The sequence below is a fragment of the Selaginella moellendorffii genome, unplaced genomic scaffold (genome assembly GCF_000143415.4).
Source record: "Selaginella moellendorffii unplaced genomic scaffold, v1.0 SELMOscaffold_16, whole genome shotgun sequence".
NCBI classification, from domain to species: Eukaryota; Viridiplantae; Streptophyta; class Lycopodiopsida; order Selaginellales; family Selaginellaceae; genus Selaginella; species Selaginella moellendorffii.
Window position 1 is genome coordinate 1,034,493 of NW_003314277.1, and position 13,196 is coordinate 1,047,688.

A 13,196-nucleotide genomic window follows, 5' to 3' on the forward strand; every position below is an offset into this window, starting at 1 on the left:
TCTCCACCACCACCACAGTCACTCCGCCGCCGCCGCCGCCGCCGAGGAGGAGGAATCCGACCTCGCCCTGGCCTCCGGCGCCGCCGCGGTTGGGGCGATCGATGATTCGTATCCCTACGCTTGCGAGGGCGAGGATGGCAGCGGCAGCAAGCGGCGGATCTTGCCGCTGTGGGTGTCGACGATCGATGGCGGCGAGCACGAGTGGGAGGCGACGGCGCCCTGGAACGTCTTCACCAAGGGTTTCTTCCACGTCCGTGGCTCGGATCTTCGCGCGGGCTACTGGGTCTACTACAAGGGCCACTGCGTCGCGCGGGCGCTGGTGTGGAACGACGAATTCGACGAGATGAGGTACGAGCACCAGGGCTACTCGCCGATGATGCGAGGATTGGACAAGGGCAGCGTGTCGGCGGTGTCGGTCGGATTGATGGCCATCCTGGACGCCATCGCCTGGTCCAGGAGCTTGCTTCCATTCGCGCAGTGGCACATCTACGTGGACAATGTGGACGCGCTCAAGCTGGTGGACATGTACCAGAGGAACCTCCAGTTCATGAAGTTCCACCCCGAGAGGCCGCTGCTGGATCTCATCGTGGACGCTGCGCAGTCTGGCCGGATCCACTTGCACAAGAAGTGACGGGAGTGGATTGGATCGGATCCATCGTCGCAAGAGAAGCCATGATCGATCAATCAATCCAACAGGAAGGAAAAGGAAGAACGCAAACAGAATCCAGCAGGGAGAAGGAAGCGATGAAGGCGAGAAGATGAAAATTGGATTTTTTACAGCCGAGAAAAAGGAAGGAAAAAAAAAAAAGGAGTGAAAAGAGAGCTACTTATTCTTCGTTTCTCCTCAGTGTTTATACCCAAAGCATCAAAGAGCGCAAATTCCTTTTTGTAAATACCAAACAATAGGAAGAACACCCTCTCTTTTCTTATCAGCTTATCTATCTTGTTAACACAAAACACGCCCAAAATTTTCACAAAAAAAGAGTTAGAGAAGAAACCAAAACTTTTTTTTTTCTTTAATAGTACCTAGCCTGTGCTGCTGCGCTGCTGTTTATGCTGGCTGCCAGCAAGATGAAAGCAAAAGAACCAAGTAGAGAAGAAGTAGAAATAGAAGAAAAGTGAAGAAAAAAAACGAGAAAAAAAAAATTTTCGCCACATACCGACGCGATGATCCATCTTTCGATCAAGTATGAGCCGTTTGAGCAGCCGACGAGGACGCTGGCGGTGGCTGCTGCGAGTAAGACTCTGATCCTGGAGCACTGGCAGCAGCAGAATTCGCAGCGGCACCCTCGGCTGCTTGAACATACTGTCCCGATTGATCGTAGGCATAGGACTGATCATACTCGTAGCCATAGCCAGTAGCACCAGCGTACTCTTGATCCTGGTTGTAGCCGCCCGCCTGGTTGTATCCCGATTGATCGTAGCCTTGCGGGTACTGCTGGTCGTACGGTGCTTGCTGGTCGTAGTAGTACCCCTGCTGTCCATAGTTGTAGTTTGGATCGCCCTCGTTTTGCTGGCCGCCACCCTCCGAGTTTTGGTAGTAGTCGTAAGAGCCACCCTGCTGTTGGTTTTGGTCCCAGTAGTTTCCATACTGCTGTGAGCCGTAGCCTTGCTGCTGCTGGTAGCCATAGCCGGACTGGGACTGGGACTGGCCACCCCAGGCCGGTCGAAAGCCTTGCTGGTAGCCTCCGGCCCTCGAGCGTCCCTGCAAGGTCAGTGTATACTTAGCATAAACAGACACAAGCACAGGCATATAGAATGCAAGGAAGAAAGTATAAGAACAAAGAAGGGTTTTCGAAAAGCATAGATAATGTGACTACTCTAGAGACCTCAAGAAACATACCATTGGGAAAAGAGTATCATGGTTTTTTTTTCACACTGCTGATGAGACGAACTTTTGCCTCCTAATGCTTACTGTTGAAGGTTAGAGCCGCACAGAGAGAACATAAAGGGGACGGCAAATTTTCGCAAGGTTGTCTTACCAAGCAAGCAAAATGAAATGGTTACAAGGCAGGAGGACGACACGACTTCCAAGAATGCTATCACCAAACCTGAAATACTGATAAGAAATACCTCTCCAATGACATCTTTGATCATGTCAGTTGCAATGTCGGTCTGTTGCTTGGTCCCTACTAACGTCACGATCCTCTCCGTGGCACCTGGCTCCGTTTCTCTATCATGTTGCACCTAACAGGAGAAGAAAAACGTTAGGAAAATCTCCAGCCCGTTGGCTAACAAACAGCCCCTCAACTATAGATTTGATACCTGAATTCGTGCCCCGGATGTTTGTTGGAGATTTCTAATGGTCTCACCACCTTTCCCGATGATCAGACCGACCTGTGACGAAATCTAGATTAAAATAGCTCCAGCAAAGACTGCATAAAGGACCTTGTTATTTGGAACCCGGACGTGTATTGGATCTCCAACACCGCCAGTGCCTCCACCTCCCACAGGTCCTCCCACGATACCCTGCTGCAAAACAAGCGTTACCGTCAGCTCCCTTGCAAAAGAGAAAGACCAAAAGGCCAGAGAAGAAAACAAAAAAGAAAGACTTTCGCGTACATCTCCCACGACTTCTCTGATAAGTTGCTCGGCCCGAGAAATCTGTTCAGGGGTACCAGTGAGCTCAACCTGCCTTGTTACTGCGCCCGGATCAGCCTCGGCATCTCTGGTCACTTGAATCTTAGCACCGGATTGCTGTTGCAAGGTCCTGATAGTCTCACCTCCCTTGCCAATCACGAGCCCAACCTGCAAAACCAAAAAAACTCCATATCACCATAAGATCAAAAAAAAAAAGAAAGAAAAAGAAAAACAACAACAACAAAGGAACTTCTCGATACAAACCTTGGTATTAGGAACGTCCACTCTCTTGGTCTGGTGCTGGACGTACGAATCTGAAGGAGGCCGATCATCTAAATGAAAATTAAAAAGGGGAAGAAGATTGAGGATCGTCCTTTCTAGCAGCAATCAACCAACAGTAGCGAGTACCTTGATGCCCATAATGTCCCCCGGCGCGCTCCACATTGCTGGCCACGCCATCGTTGTCATCCGCGCTCGTCCGGGCTCTCTTGTACTCCACTTCCCCAACCAGGCGCGCGGCAATCTGCTCGGCGCGCTGCTTCGCCGCCTCGAAGCCCGAGAGAGGAGGAGGGACGCTCTTGTAAGACGGGCGCTGGCTGTCGGAAGAAGGCGGCGGCGGCGGAGGAGGACGCTGCTGCTGTGGCGGCTGCCGCGGTGGCGCCTCCACTGGCTCCTCGTATTTCCGCTTACTGGAGGCCATCCGTGGGGACGAAGATCGCCGCTCGTAGTCGCCATGAGCTGGGCGCCCGCTCTCCGCCATAGCTGCTGTACCCCCAAAGCCCTAATCCAAATGTACAAACCCTAATACTGGTGCCGGGAATATACTTCTCTCTCCTCGCTTGGGGCTTAGGGTTTATGGTCGTGAGGAGGAGCGATATTTTGCTAAGATGATCGCCGACTCGGGAGGGGGATCGCGCAGTGCTGCCTCTCTCGCTGGTATCTCTCCTGGATCGAGCGCCACATTCTCGGTTTCTATCTCGATCTCTCTGTTTGGCAGCTTGGAGGGAGTTTCTATGGGGAGGCCTGGCGTGCGGCTTCGGCGAGACGATCATGCATCCCGTGGACACGATCAAGACGCGGCTCCAGAGCGGCTTCGGCCAGGTAGAGAGATTTCGCTCCCTTTTCTTGCGTCGGTCGATCGAGCAGAGCTTCGCTTTCGCAGAATGCGAATCTTGTCCAGGTTTCCAAGACCATCGGCGCTAGGGACGGCATCCGAGGTGCGATATTTCGATCGTTTCTTCTACCGGCATTGACGCGATTGACAGGATTCTATCGGGGAGTCTTTCCGGGTGTCACTGGATCGTTCGTAACGGGCGCCACATATTTCGGTTTCATCGAGACCACGAAGGACTTGCTACAAGAGAAGAGGCCAAACTTACCAACACCATGGGCACTGTTCTTCGCTGGCGCAGCTGGTACTTTGGAGTTCCTTTTCTTTCTCTAAACGACGAATTCTCGCTAATGGATCTCTGTTCTCTTTCGATTTGCTTCTTCCAGGAGATGCTCTTGGCGCGGTGGTCTACGTCCCGTGCGAAGTTATCAAGCAGCGAATGCAGGTCCAAGGCTCTCGAAAGGCGTGGGAGACTGCGAAGCAGCAGCAGATAAAAGCTCCAGTCTTCCAGTACTACTCGGGGATGTTTCATGCGGCGAGAGCGATCCACGCGCAGGAAGGAACTCGCGGCCTTTACGCTGGGTGAGTTTCTCTGATCTGGAAGTGAGCTAACGAATGGTTTTCTTTTCTTCTTTGCAGCCTTCTCTCCACCATTGTGCGTGACATTCCTTTTGCAGGCTTGCAGGTAGTATACACTTTAACTTTGGTCGTCCGTTCTTTTGTTTTTTGTCCTGCTGACACTTGTTTGGCGCATTTGCAGATCGTTCTCTATGAAGCATTCAGGAAGACAGCCTTGAAAGTTGCCAACGGTGATCTTTCGTGCTCGCAGGACTTTTTGCTCGGCGGAGCGGCCGGAGGTGAGAGCTCAGTGCAAATGCCCCGCTTTAACTCTTTGTTCTGCTAGGATTCAGTGCGTTCCTGACGACTCCTTTCGACGTTGTCAAGACTCGGATGCAAGTCCAAAGTACATCGGCAAGGTGTGTTACTAAAGTTTGCTTTGCCAGATCTTCGATTGCTTGCTTACTTGCGACTCATCGAATCCAGGTACACTGGCTGGCTCGATGCGATCACCAAGATAAAGGAACAAGAAGGAATCAGGGGACTGTTCAAAGGAGCTGGGCCGAGAGTGATGTGGTGGTGTCCGGCCTCGGCACTGACGTTCATGGCCGTGGAGAAACTCCGGAGAGAGTTTAACGACCAAGGCGGGCTCCAGATCTTATCGCAGGCCGCGTAGGCGATTCTAGGATCAACGATTCGACCGAGAAAACGGTGAATTTTTTTTGGGCTCTCACCATCGACAATTGGATCGAGGCTCGATCGCAAACTCAGCTTTCTAGTTTGTTTTTCCAGCAGCTCGGATCTTGTTAGAAGAGACATTTGAATTGCGACGAAAGAGAAGCATCCAGATTATAGAACCACCTGGAAAGAAAGGAGTGAATTCAAGAAATCGAGCTAAGTGATGTTAGCAGTACCAGCGAAGATCGAGACTGTGGCGAGGTTTGAGAGAGCCATCGTCTTGTAGATCAAGAACTCGGTCACAAAGTGGCCAAGAGCGTAAACGAACGACGCGAATGTGACCCAGTAGAGCTCGCGATTCTCCAGATTAAACGCGCAAGCGAAGCAAAGCGTGCACGTTAGCAGCGTCCACACGCCAAACGTCCGCCCGTGGATTTCAGTCACTGCAAGCGAGAAAGAATGGATCGAATGGATCGAATCGGTCGCGAATCGATCATCTTACTTGAGGATTTCGAGAAGACTGCCTTGCGCAGGGCCCAAATGTCGAAGAATCCAAACCAGACTGCAGAGAGCCGCAAGATCCCAACAAGGATCAGCCATTGACTTAGCGCTCGCATCGCAAAGAATCTCAAGAACCCTAAATCTCTCACGAAGAGCCCTAAAAAATTAAAGCCATTTTGTTTATCTCGCCACCTTTTAGGTATTTTTAAAGGATCACCCTGTCAAAGCTGGCGGAAGCTTCATAGCACATGTCTCGTGCACATGGCGCTTTGGAATTTTAATCAAATTCCTTCTTCTCATATCTATCATGCGCCTCTTTCATGTACCATATGGTCTTTCTCGCGTACAGTAAATGGACGACCAGATCTCGCGGCAACGTGGCAATCCAACGGCTAAAATACAGGAAGCCCTCCCGACCGTCGATGCCCAGATCGACGGCTCTGCCACAGCCTTGCGCATTCCTTGCTGGGAGACAGTTCATCGCTCCCCTGATCCGCAACACGGCGATTCTCGCGACGGCGCTGCGCTTCGTGGAGTCTTCGGCGCGGTTGGCGTTTGCGTAGCGGGATGGAAGGCGCTCCATCGGCCGCTCGCTTGCCGCTAGCTCTCTAGCTCCATTCTCAGTGATTCTTCTTTCTTCTCGGTGTTTCATCCGGTTTGTGCAGCGATATCGAGCATTGGTGCATGGCAGGCTCTCCGTGGCGGTGCTCCTGGTGGATTCGCCGCAGCACTTACCAGATTTCGAGCTCTCGCGGTCGATATTTCGAGAGCTAGGGTGTTCTTGCGTGGATCGAGCAAGGTTTTCGCGAAATATCGGGCATCGGCAGTCCAGGGAGGCCTGCATTGGCTCTAGCAGCAGAGATTTCGTCGTCGCGGCGCGATGGCTCGATATTACGGCAAGATGCGCTCCTCGTTCGACTCGGAAGGGACGAGCGCCGGGCTCTCTCCACCGCAGTCGCCGCCGCGCCATCCAGTCTACTTCGTCCAGAGCCCGTCCCGTGACTCCCACGATGGCAACGAGAAGCCATCGTTCCACTCGACGCCCGTGATGAGCCCCATGGCGTCGCCTCTCCATCACCAGTCCTTCATCAAGCACTCGGGAAGCTTGCAGAGCGAGGCCAGCTCTGTGCCCCCTGCGCCCAAGCCAGGATCACGGAGAGTTCTTCCCCACGGCGGCTCGCTCCCTCCCCATCACAGGCCGCACAAGAAGGGGTACAAGCAATGGATCCCGGGGACCATCATGGAGGAGGAGGAGCAGCAATCGCACGGAGAATCGGGCAAGAGGAAGCCCCTCTCGCGGTGCTGCCTGTTCTGGATCAGCGTTCTCTGCTGTGTTCTTCTCCTCAGCTTTGGAGCGCTCATCTTCTGGCTCGTCTGCCAGCCTCACTCGCCCAAGCTCGTCGTCAAGGTATGGTTTTTACTTTGCTTGCAACAAGGGAATTAATGCGCGGCTTTGTTTCTTTCCTGGCTCTAGAAAATCATCTTCCACGAGTTTACCGTCGTGGCCGGGACGGACTCGGGCGTCCCGACGCGAGTGCTTACGTCCAATTGCACGCTCATGGTGAATTTCCGCAACCCATCGCAGTACTTTGGCCTCCACGTCCACGCTGCCGACATCAATCTGGTTTTCAACGAGCTCACGATCGCTACAGGCCAGGTAAGTTTCTCTCGTTTCTCCCTCAAGTTTGCTCTAGAACGTCACCGAGTTTGATTGAGTTAGTAGAGACTTTGCTCTGGAACTTAGAACTGTAGAAGCTCTAGAACTTAAAAAGAGACTTTGCTCACTGTGAGGCTCTAGATGAGACTTTGCTACTGTGAATTTCTAGTTTTCGCTTTGATCTTGATCTGGGCTTTGATGTGGACCAGATCCCAAAGTTCTACCAGCACAAGGACAGCATGAAAACTTTCCCCGTGAATGTGGAGGCGATCAAGGTGCCGCTCTACGGCGCGGGGCCGGATCTAGAGGGCTACACGAGCGGCGGTGGCGACGTGCCGCTGGCGGTGACTGGAACAATCCAGTCGCGAGCCCACGTCTTCCCGCTGGTGCGCCCAAAGTACCGCACTTCCTTCTTCTGCCGCTTCAAGGTCCATACCAGCCAAGTCAAGTTCCTCCGAGTTCTCGCAAACTCCTGCGCCTACGCGTGAGAGCCCCCACGCAATAAAGTCGGGTTTGTTTTGTTTGGTGGGATATTCGATTTGGCCTCTTTAATTATTCTTTTAGGTCATCCAAGTTGGTTTCTACTTGACGGCGGCGGAATATCTGTAGGGATGTTTGACGGCGACGGAATATCTTCCGCATAGTTTGTTTAGTGCCTTATTTTAGGGTTTATGTTCTTCTGCTCGAGCTAACGCGCTTTGTCGGCATGGATTTCCTCGGGAGAGGGTTCAAGGCGGCGAAGTGGTGAGTGGATCGTCGTCGCAGCGCCCGGCCTGGATCGGATCTGTGATTTGATGCCTGTCGTTTGATTGGAATGGATGCAGCAAGACGCTTCTCCGGCTGGCGATGTCCCGGATCAAGCTGCTGCGCAACAGGAGGGAGCTCCAGGTGAGGGGCATGCGCAGGGAGATTGCGAATTTGCTGCAAACTGGACAGGAGCCGAGCGCCCGGATTCGGGTATGCTTGTAAAATGGAACTCAAAAGTATCCTCTCGTTTTGTTGTTCTTCATCAAATAGGTTGAGCACATTTTCAGGGAGCAAAACATCATGGCTGCGTACGAGATTGTGGAATTGTTTTGCGAGCTCGTTGTTGTGAGGCTGCCGATCATCGAGTCCCAAAAGTAAGTCTCTCTCCGTTTTTTTTTTTTTTGTGTTTTTCTTTTCTTACCGAGCAAACTAATGCCAACCTGTTTTATATTTTCTTGCAGACAGTGTCCTCTCGATCTTAAAGAGGCAATTGCTAGCTTGATTTTTGCTGCTCCAAGGTGTTCCGATTTGCCGGAATTGCTCGAAGTACGTGGGCTCTTTGCGGTTAAGTACGGCAAGGAATTTGTGGCATCCGCTGGAGAGCTTAGGCCCGACTGTGGCGTGAATAGAAGGGTACCCTTTCCTTTTCATTGATTGGATGTACTAGACGGTTTTTTGATGGAAGCTGTGTTGTCTTTGCAGATCATAGAAAAGCTTTCGGTCCGTGCACCATCTGGAGAAGTTAAATTGAAGCTCTTGAAGGAGATTGCTGCCGAGCACAATATAGAGTGGAATGCAAGTGAAACAGAAGCTGAGCTCACGAAGCAACATGAAGACCTTCTCGTAGGTTCCTTTCGATCTTTCTTCTTTTCTCATGTTAAAGAAGTTCTTTTCAGGATGGACCAAGTCAGTTCATATCGTCTAGCCAGAGACCACTCGCAGCGTCGTCTCGAGTTTCTAGCCAACACGCTTCTGACAACGATATGCCTTCTGTCCCGTCCCAGAGCATGCGATCGCAATTCGAATCTCGGCCTGGAAACGTTCTCCAGATGCAGGATCTAGAACCGGAAGAGATTAAGTCAAGTAAGTACGAAGAACGGCAGCCAAGTATCCGTCCGGTGTCTCCGCCACCAGAACCAGCAGCACCTCAACGAGACAACGAAAGGCAATTCGTCCCGTTTATTTCTCCCCCGCCAGTCCACAACTTTGAAACGCCGCCACCGCCGCCGCCGCCGCCGCCGCCGCCGCAGTCTGTTCCTTCATTCCACGAGGAGAAAGAACCACCGATGGAGTACAAAGACGTCGTTGCTGCTGCTCAAGCCGCTGCGGATTCCGCCGAGCGTGCTGCCACTGCCGCCCGAGCTGCCGCGAACCTGGCCAAGGGAACGTCGTTCTCTCGAGCTAGGCCATCTCAGGAGGTTGATGCCGACGGCAGCGATGTTGAGATGCCCGCTCCGCCGGCCAGTTTCGCAAACAGATGGGACAGGACTAAACAGGACGAAGACGAGGACGAGAGCTCCGACAGCGACGACAACCATGCAACGTCCAAGTTCACTCCGAAGAAGCCATTCTTCGACAGTGACGACGAGAGAGACGAAGACGGGAGGAGGATGGACAGGAGAACGAGCGTGTCGCCCCCAAGAGCAGCGCAGCAGCCAGCAAAGTATGACCTCTTCGATCTCGGTGCTGAGGAGCGGAGAAACTCGGGTGGCTTCTCATCGTCGGCTCCTTACAAGCAGCAAAACAACATCCACGGCAACTTGTTTAGCGACGAAGGCCAGACGTTCTTCACCGGCATTGACGACGGCGCTCCTCCGCCCTCCTCGTCCTTCCACCGGCGAAGAGACAATCCCCCGCCACCTTCGTTCGACTTCTCGCCGACGCCTTCCATGCCTCAGTTCGACGAGCCCGAGTTTAATGGCGATGGAGACGATGGAGCATCCATTCCTCTCTCGAAAACGAGCAGCGGCAGTGGTGATCTCAAGTGGCAGAAGAGCATCCCACCGCAGCGAGCTCCACCCGAGCTTCCAAAGCCGCCGGCGTCGCGTACGGACTCGGGCGGCTCGTCCGGCGGCCACTCCGTACACCCCAAGCTCCCGGACTACGATGATCTCACGGCTCGCTTCCAAGCGCTCAAGACGAGGAGGTGAGCGAAGGTTAAAAAGAATTCATGTTGATTATAGCCGAATTTACACAAGGGCGATAGATACGATACTAGCATAGTACATAACTAGCTATGCTGCTCTCTCAAATAATCATTGATCATAAATATAGTGGCGACGTTATTTGTAAACTCCGCGATCTCTTACTAGTCTCCATTGCTGTCGGTCTGATCCAAAGTCACAGTGATAAATGGAAGAAAAAAACCTCTCTTTCATACCTTTCGACGCTTGGCTTCGCTCTCTTCTTGCGGCCCCTGGCACCAAACAAAGGAAACAATGAAACACAAAGGTGGAGCGCGAATAGAGAAATGGGATTCGTAGTACCTCGGACTCTGGGGTCGTAGACATGCAACTCTCAGCGGCGCCGCCACCCTCGGCTCCTCCGGCTCGTTTGCGTGACGCTGTTCTCTCTCCCTCTGCGCCCTCCGAGGCCTGCGGCTTCACGGTGGTGCTCGCTTCCATTTGGTTTCCCTGGGATCCCTCATGGGCCTACGAACTTGTAACACCAAACTAGGATAAAAACTTCAAACACAGGACAAACCTCGTCTTGGCGGCCTTGTTCTGCGGCGGGGAGATCCATAGGCGTTGCGCTTGCGTTTACAGCGAAGTCCATCCCGGTATCTGGAAGAGCAGAGATTAAAACCACCAGAAAAATAGTTCTTTTACCTGCAGAGCCGTTTTGCGCATTCCCTCGAGAGCTCGTCACGTCAACTGGGATCGTCACTGCGATACCAACTGGCCGCTGTCCTTCCGACGCCTGCAGCACTGCTTGCGTCCATGGATGAGCATGAACTTGTGCCCGGATGCCAAGCACCGGGACAGTAACAGCTTCTGACGACGACCGCAGGCCCCGGAACAAGGATGACGAGTGAAGATTGACGCTAGTGGCCGTTCGCGTCCTCATTGGTACCAGCCTCACGGAGCCGTTGTCTTGGACTAGCAGTGCTACGCTCTGATCGGGATTCTCCAGATCACTGGGAGAGCGAGCGGGATCTGGTGACTGCCTGGCTTCGGAGCCTTCGCCCGTTTGGCCGCCGTTCTCGTCCACCGCACTAGGCTCCAAGGCGGATGCCAGTAAGTCGGATGCAGTATGCTGGAGATGACGTAGGGAGCCGCCAAATAAAGGAATGTGTGTGAAGGGTCGACGAGTAGAATCACCCGCGTTTAGGTTCATGCCGACGGTCCTGGCACTTCCAGCTTCGGCCGCTGTTCCCAACGGAAATGCTCCCAAAGGCAAGCCTGTTTGGAACGGAAGAGGCTGGAAAGGAGTATCAATCAAGTTAAGCTTAAAAAATGTAAAAAAAAGAGAATCCTTACTTGCACCATCATTGGATTTGGACCAGACGGTGAAACGAACACTGCTGGACCAGAGTTTACAACAGCTTGAGCCTGTTTACGAGACATCAGACAAGGAAGATAAGCACGAAAGACTTACTGGAGATGGCCCAAGCTGCAACAATAAAGTTGTCCGACCAAGTTCCATTAGTAGCGCACCGAGTTGTTGCATTATGTTTCCACTCCAAACAGCAGTGGATTGCAGATCTACACGAGCCGCTGTATCGGATAGTGTCGCCTCCGTTTCTAGTTGGGAAGCAAGATGCTGAATTTTGAGAATGTTAGAAAAGCATCATCAGAGATTGATCGATTTTTACCGCAAGAGCTGAGCTGGCTTGACCATGCAAAAGTTCCTGAGCACGAGAAATAGTAGCACCCAGGGATGCTGGAGTTGGAAGGGGTCGAGAAGGTAAACCGGTCGCTGCAGACGAACTAGCGCTATTATACCTAGGCCTGGAGCTCGAGGACAAAAGGGGGTTATCTAAAGCGTCGTAGCCTGCATATACAAACGATGACATTCAAGCACCTGATCTGAAAGAGATATAGCATACCATATTCAGCAAAAGCTTGTTCCATTCTCGTCAAGTATTGCGATATGGTTGTTAGCGCATCTGGAACAACCTGTAAACTCGAGAGTTAATTCAAACATACACCACCAACCAAGTTACCTCTATGTTCCTAAAATGAATATTTTCGGCCGATGCTTGCGCTGTGGAGCGTCTGCCTTCGGTGGAAGGACCAGTAGCAGCAGCAGGGGTGGAGGTAGCGGTGGCAGGAGCATTTGAGGTGGAAAGACCTGATGAAGCCACTTGCATCTATGAATCGCATGTATAAGTAAGAAAAGAGAAGAAACACAGAAAGATTCCAGCTTACCACGGCAACACCTCGTCGATTGTCCAATGCTGTAGCGCCGGAACCGACAGAATTAAGAACAGCCGAGAGAATCTGTAAAAAACAAGGTAAGTCCAAGGACAACAAGAGATCAAGGATTCGCACCCTGCTTAAGTCGGGTATGCCTCCTTCCGGTACCTCTGGAATGTTGATGGTCCCGAGTAGCAAGCTATGAGTAACATGAGAGGGGCGATGGCGAGATGTCGAGTCTGATGGCGCTTGTGTCGCAGTAGCTTCTGGAAATTCAGTCCCAAAGTACCACCAGCAATCAGTACTAGAGTACCACCAGCAAGGACGCTTACCTTCAGTGACCGCTGGAGGTCTCGCAACCAGGTGTAAAGTGTGTCCATCTTCAACATCTGCAACACAGAAGATAAGGAAGAGAGAAAAAAATCAGATAAAAGAGCATACTGTATGAGGAGAGAAGCTGATCGTCCTTGAGGACTCTTCCTCGGCATATCAATCTCTGGTTTTGCGAAGGAACACCCACAACAGGAGCTAGACGATCTTTCAAGGCGGGGACGGGCATCTGAAAACCCAAGAAAACGAGTTTTTTTTCCCAAATGCATCCAATTAAAGCTTACGTCTTTGTCGACCCGGACAGTGTAATTGGAGGAATCGAGAGTCCTGATTCTAATCTCCACTGTAGTCACCGACGCTTGCTCGGAGCTCGCTGGAATACTGCCCTCCATCGGCGCTAGAGCAGACGCTATCCAATCAATGTCAGCTGTAATCCTTCGATTGCCGCCGCGAGAAACCCTACCTCTCGCCCCAAATCTGCCCAGCGCCCCTCGATTCCACCCCCGCAATCGCTGCCCCCTGCCCTGCTCGAGATGGATCGATCGATCCGAGCGCGCAATGCTACGCTCTCCCTCTCTTTGCTCTGCCCTAGTAATATTGACAGAGGTTATTACAAAGATCGACGGCCGGGATTGGCGAATCTGCGCCGTTGGATCCTCGAACCAAATGAATCCGA

General features: G+C 52.3%; 6 protein-coding genes across 7 annotated transcripts; 3 read left to right on the forward strand and 3 right to left on the reverse strand.

Moving 5' to 3' along the window:
• Positions 1-990: 990 nt before the first annotated feature.
• Positions 991-3,376, reverse strand: LOC9641804 (far upstream element-binding protein 1). Of its 2 annotated transcripts, none has more exons than XM_024675963.1 (7): positions 2,989-3,376; positions 2,845-2,912; positions 2,563-2,748; positions 2,389-2,469; positions 2,266-2,337; positions 2,074-2,187; positions 991-1,705 (listed from the first exon to the last, which is right to left on the reverse strand). In XM_024675963.1, exons 1-7 carry the CDS (start codon positions 3,338-3,340, stop codon positions 1,184-1,186), a joined length of 1,395 nt encoding a protein of 464 aa, XP_024531731.1. In that variant the 5' UTR covers positions 3,341-3,376; the 3' UTR covers positions 991-1,183. The 2 variants fall into 2 exon arrangements, with proteins under 2 accessions (XP_024531731.1, XP_002971260.1); XM_002971214.2 differs by having other exon boundaries at positions 2,389-2,472.
• On the forward strand, positions 3,366-5,162 carry LOC9642364 (S-adenosylmethionine carrier 1, chloroplastic/mitochondrial). The gene is made up of 9 exons (XM_024675964.1): positions 3,366-3,516; positions 3,578-3,681; positions 3,743-3,797; positions 3,846-3,995; positions 4,078-4,273; positions 4,331-4,376; positions 4,452-4,548; positions 4,596-4,668; positions 4,736-5,162. Exons 1-9 carry the CDS (start codon positions 3,468-3,470, stop codon positions 4,923-4,925), a joined length of 960 nt encoding a protein of 319 aa, XP_024531732.1. The 5' UTR covers positions 3,366-3,467; the 3' UTR covers positions 4,926-5,162.
• Positions 4,945-5,598, reverse strand: LOC9641805 (ergosterol biosynthetic protein 28). The gene is made up of 3 exons (XM_002971215.2): positions 5,430-5,598; positions 5,164-5,370; positions 4,945-5,110 (listed from the first exon to the last, which is right to left on the reverse strand). The coding sequence occupies exons 1-3, from the start codon at positions 5,542-5,544 to the stop codon at positions 5,025-5,027; spliced, it is 408 nt and encodes a 135-aa protein (XP_002971261.2). The 5' UTR covers positions 5,545-5,598; the 3' UTR covers positions 4,945-5,024.
• Positions 5,599-5,918: 320 nt separating this feature from the next.
• On the forward strand, positions 5,919-7,640 carry LOC9642498. The gene is made up of 3 exons (XM_002971013.2): positions 5,919-6,836; positions 6,903-7,085; positions 7,295-7,640. Exons 1-3 carry the CDS (start codon positions 6,309-6,311, stop codon positions 7,571-7,573), a joined length of 990 nt encoding a protein of 329 aa, XP_002971059.2. The 5' UTR covers positions 5,919-6,308; the 3' UTR covers positions 7,574-7,640.
• A 58-nt stretch (positions 7,641-7,698) lies between these two features.
• Positions 7,699-10,125, forward strand: LOC9641806 (IST1 homolog). Its single transcript, XM_002971014.2, has 6 exons — positions 7,699-7,829; positions 7,910-8,042; positions 8,103-8,206; positions 8,294-8,465; positions 8,535-8,675; positions 8,729-10,125. The coding sequence occupies exons 1-6, from the start codon at positions 7,792-7,794 to the stop codon at positions 9,980-9,982; spliced, it is 1,842 nt and encodes a 613-aa protein (XP_002971060.2). The 5' UTR covers positions 7,699-7,791; the 3' UTR covers positions 9,983-10,125.
• LOC9641807 (mucin-19) lies at positions 9,990-13,095 on the reverse strand. The gene is made up of 16 exons (XM_002971216.2): positions 12,984-13,095; positions 12,805-12,929; positions 12,632-12,749; positions 12,523-12,579; positions 12,326-12,456; positions 12,203-12,274; positions 11,998-12,144; positions 11,881-11,950; positions 11,647-11,825; positions 11,430-11,594; positions 11,312-11,383; positions 10,661-11,252; positions 10,536-10,615; positions 10,319-10,483; positions 10,213-10,248; positions 9,990-10,161 (listed from the first exon to the last, which is right to left on the reverse strand). The coding sequence occupies exons 2-16, from the start codon at positions 12,910-12,912 to the stop codon at positions 10,141-10,143; spliced, it is 2,013 nt and encodes a 670-aa protein (XP_002971262.1). The 5' UTR covers positions 12,913-12,929; positions 12,984-13,095; the 3' UTR covers positions 9,990-10,140.
• Positions 13,096-13,196: the final 101 nt, after the last annotated feature.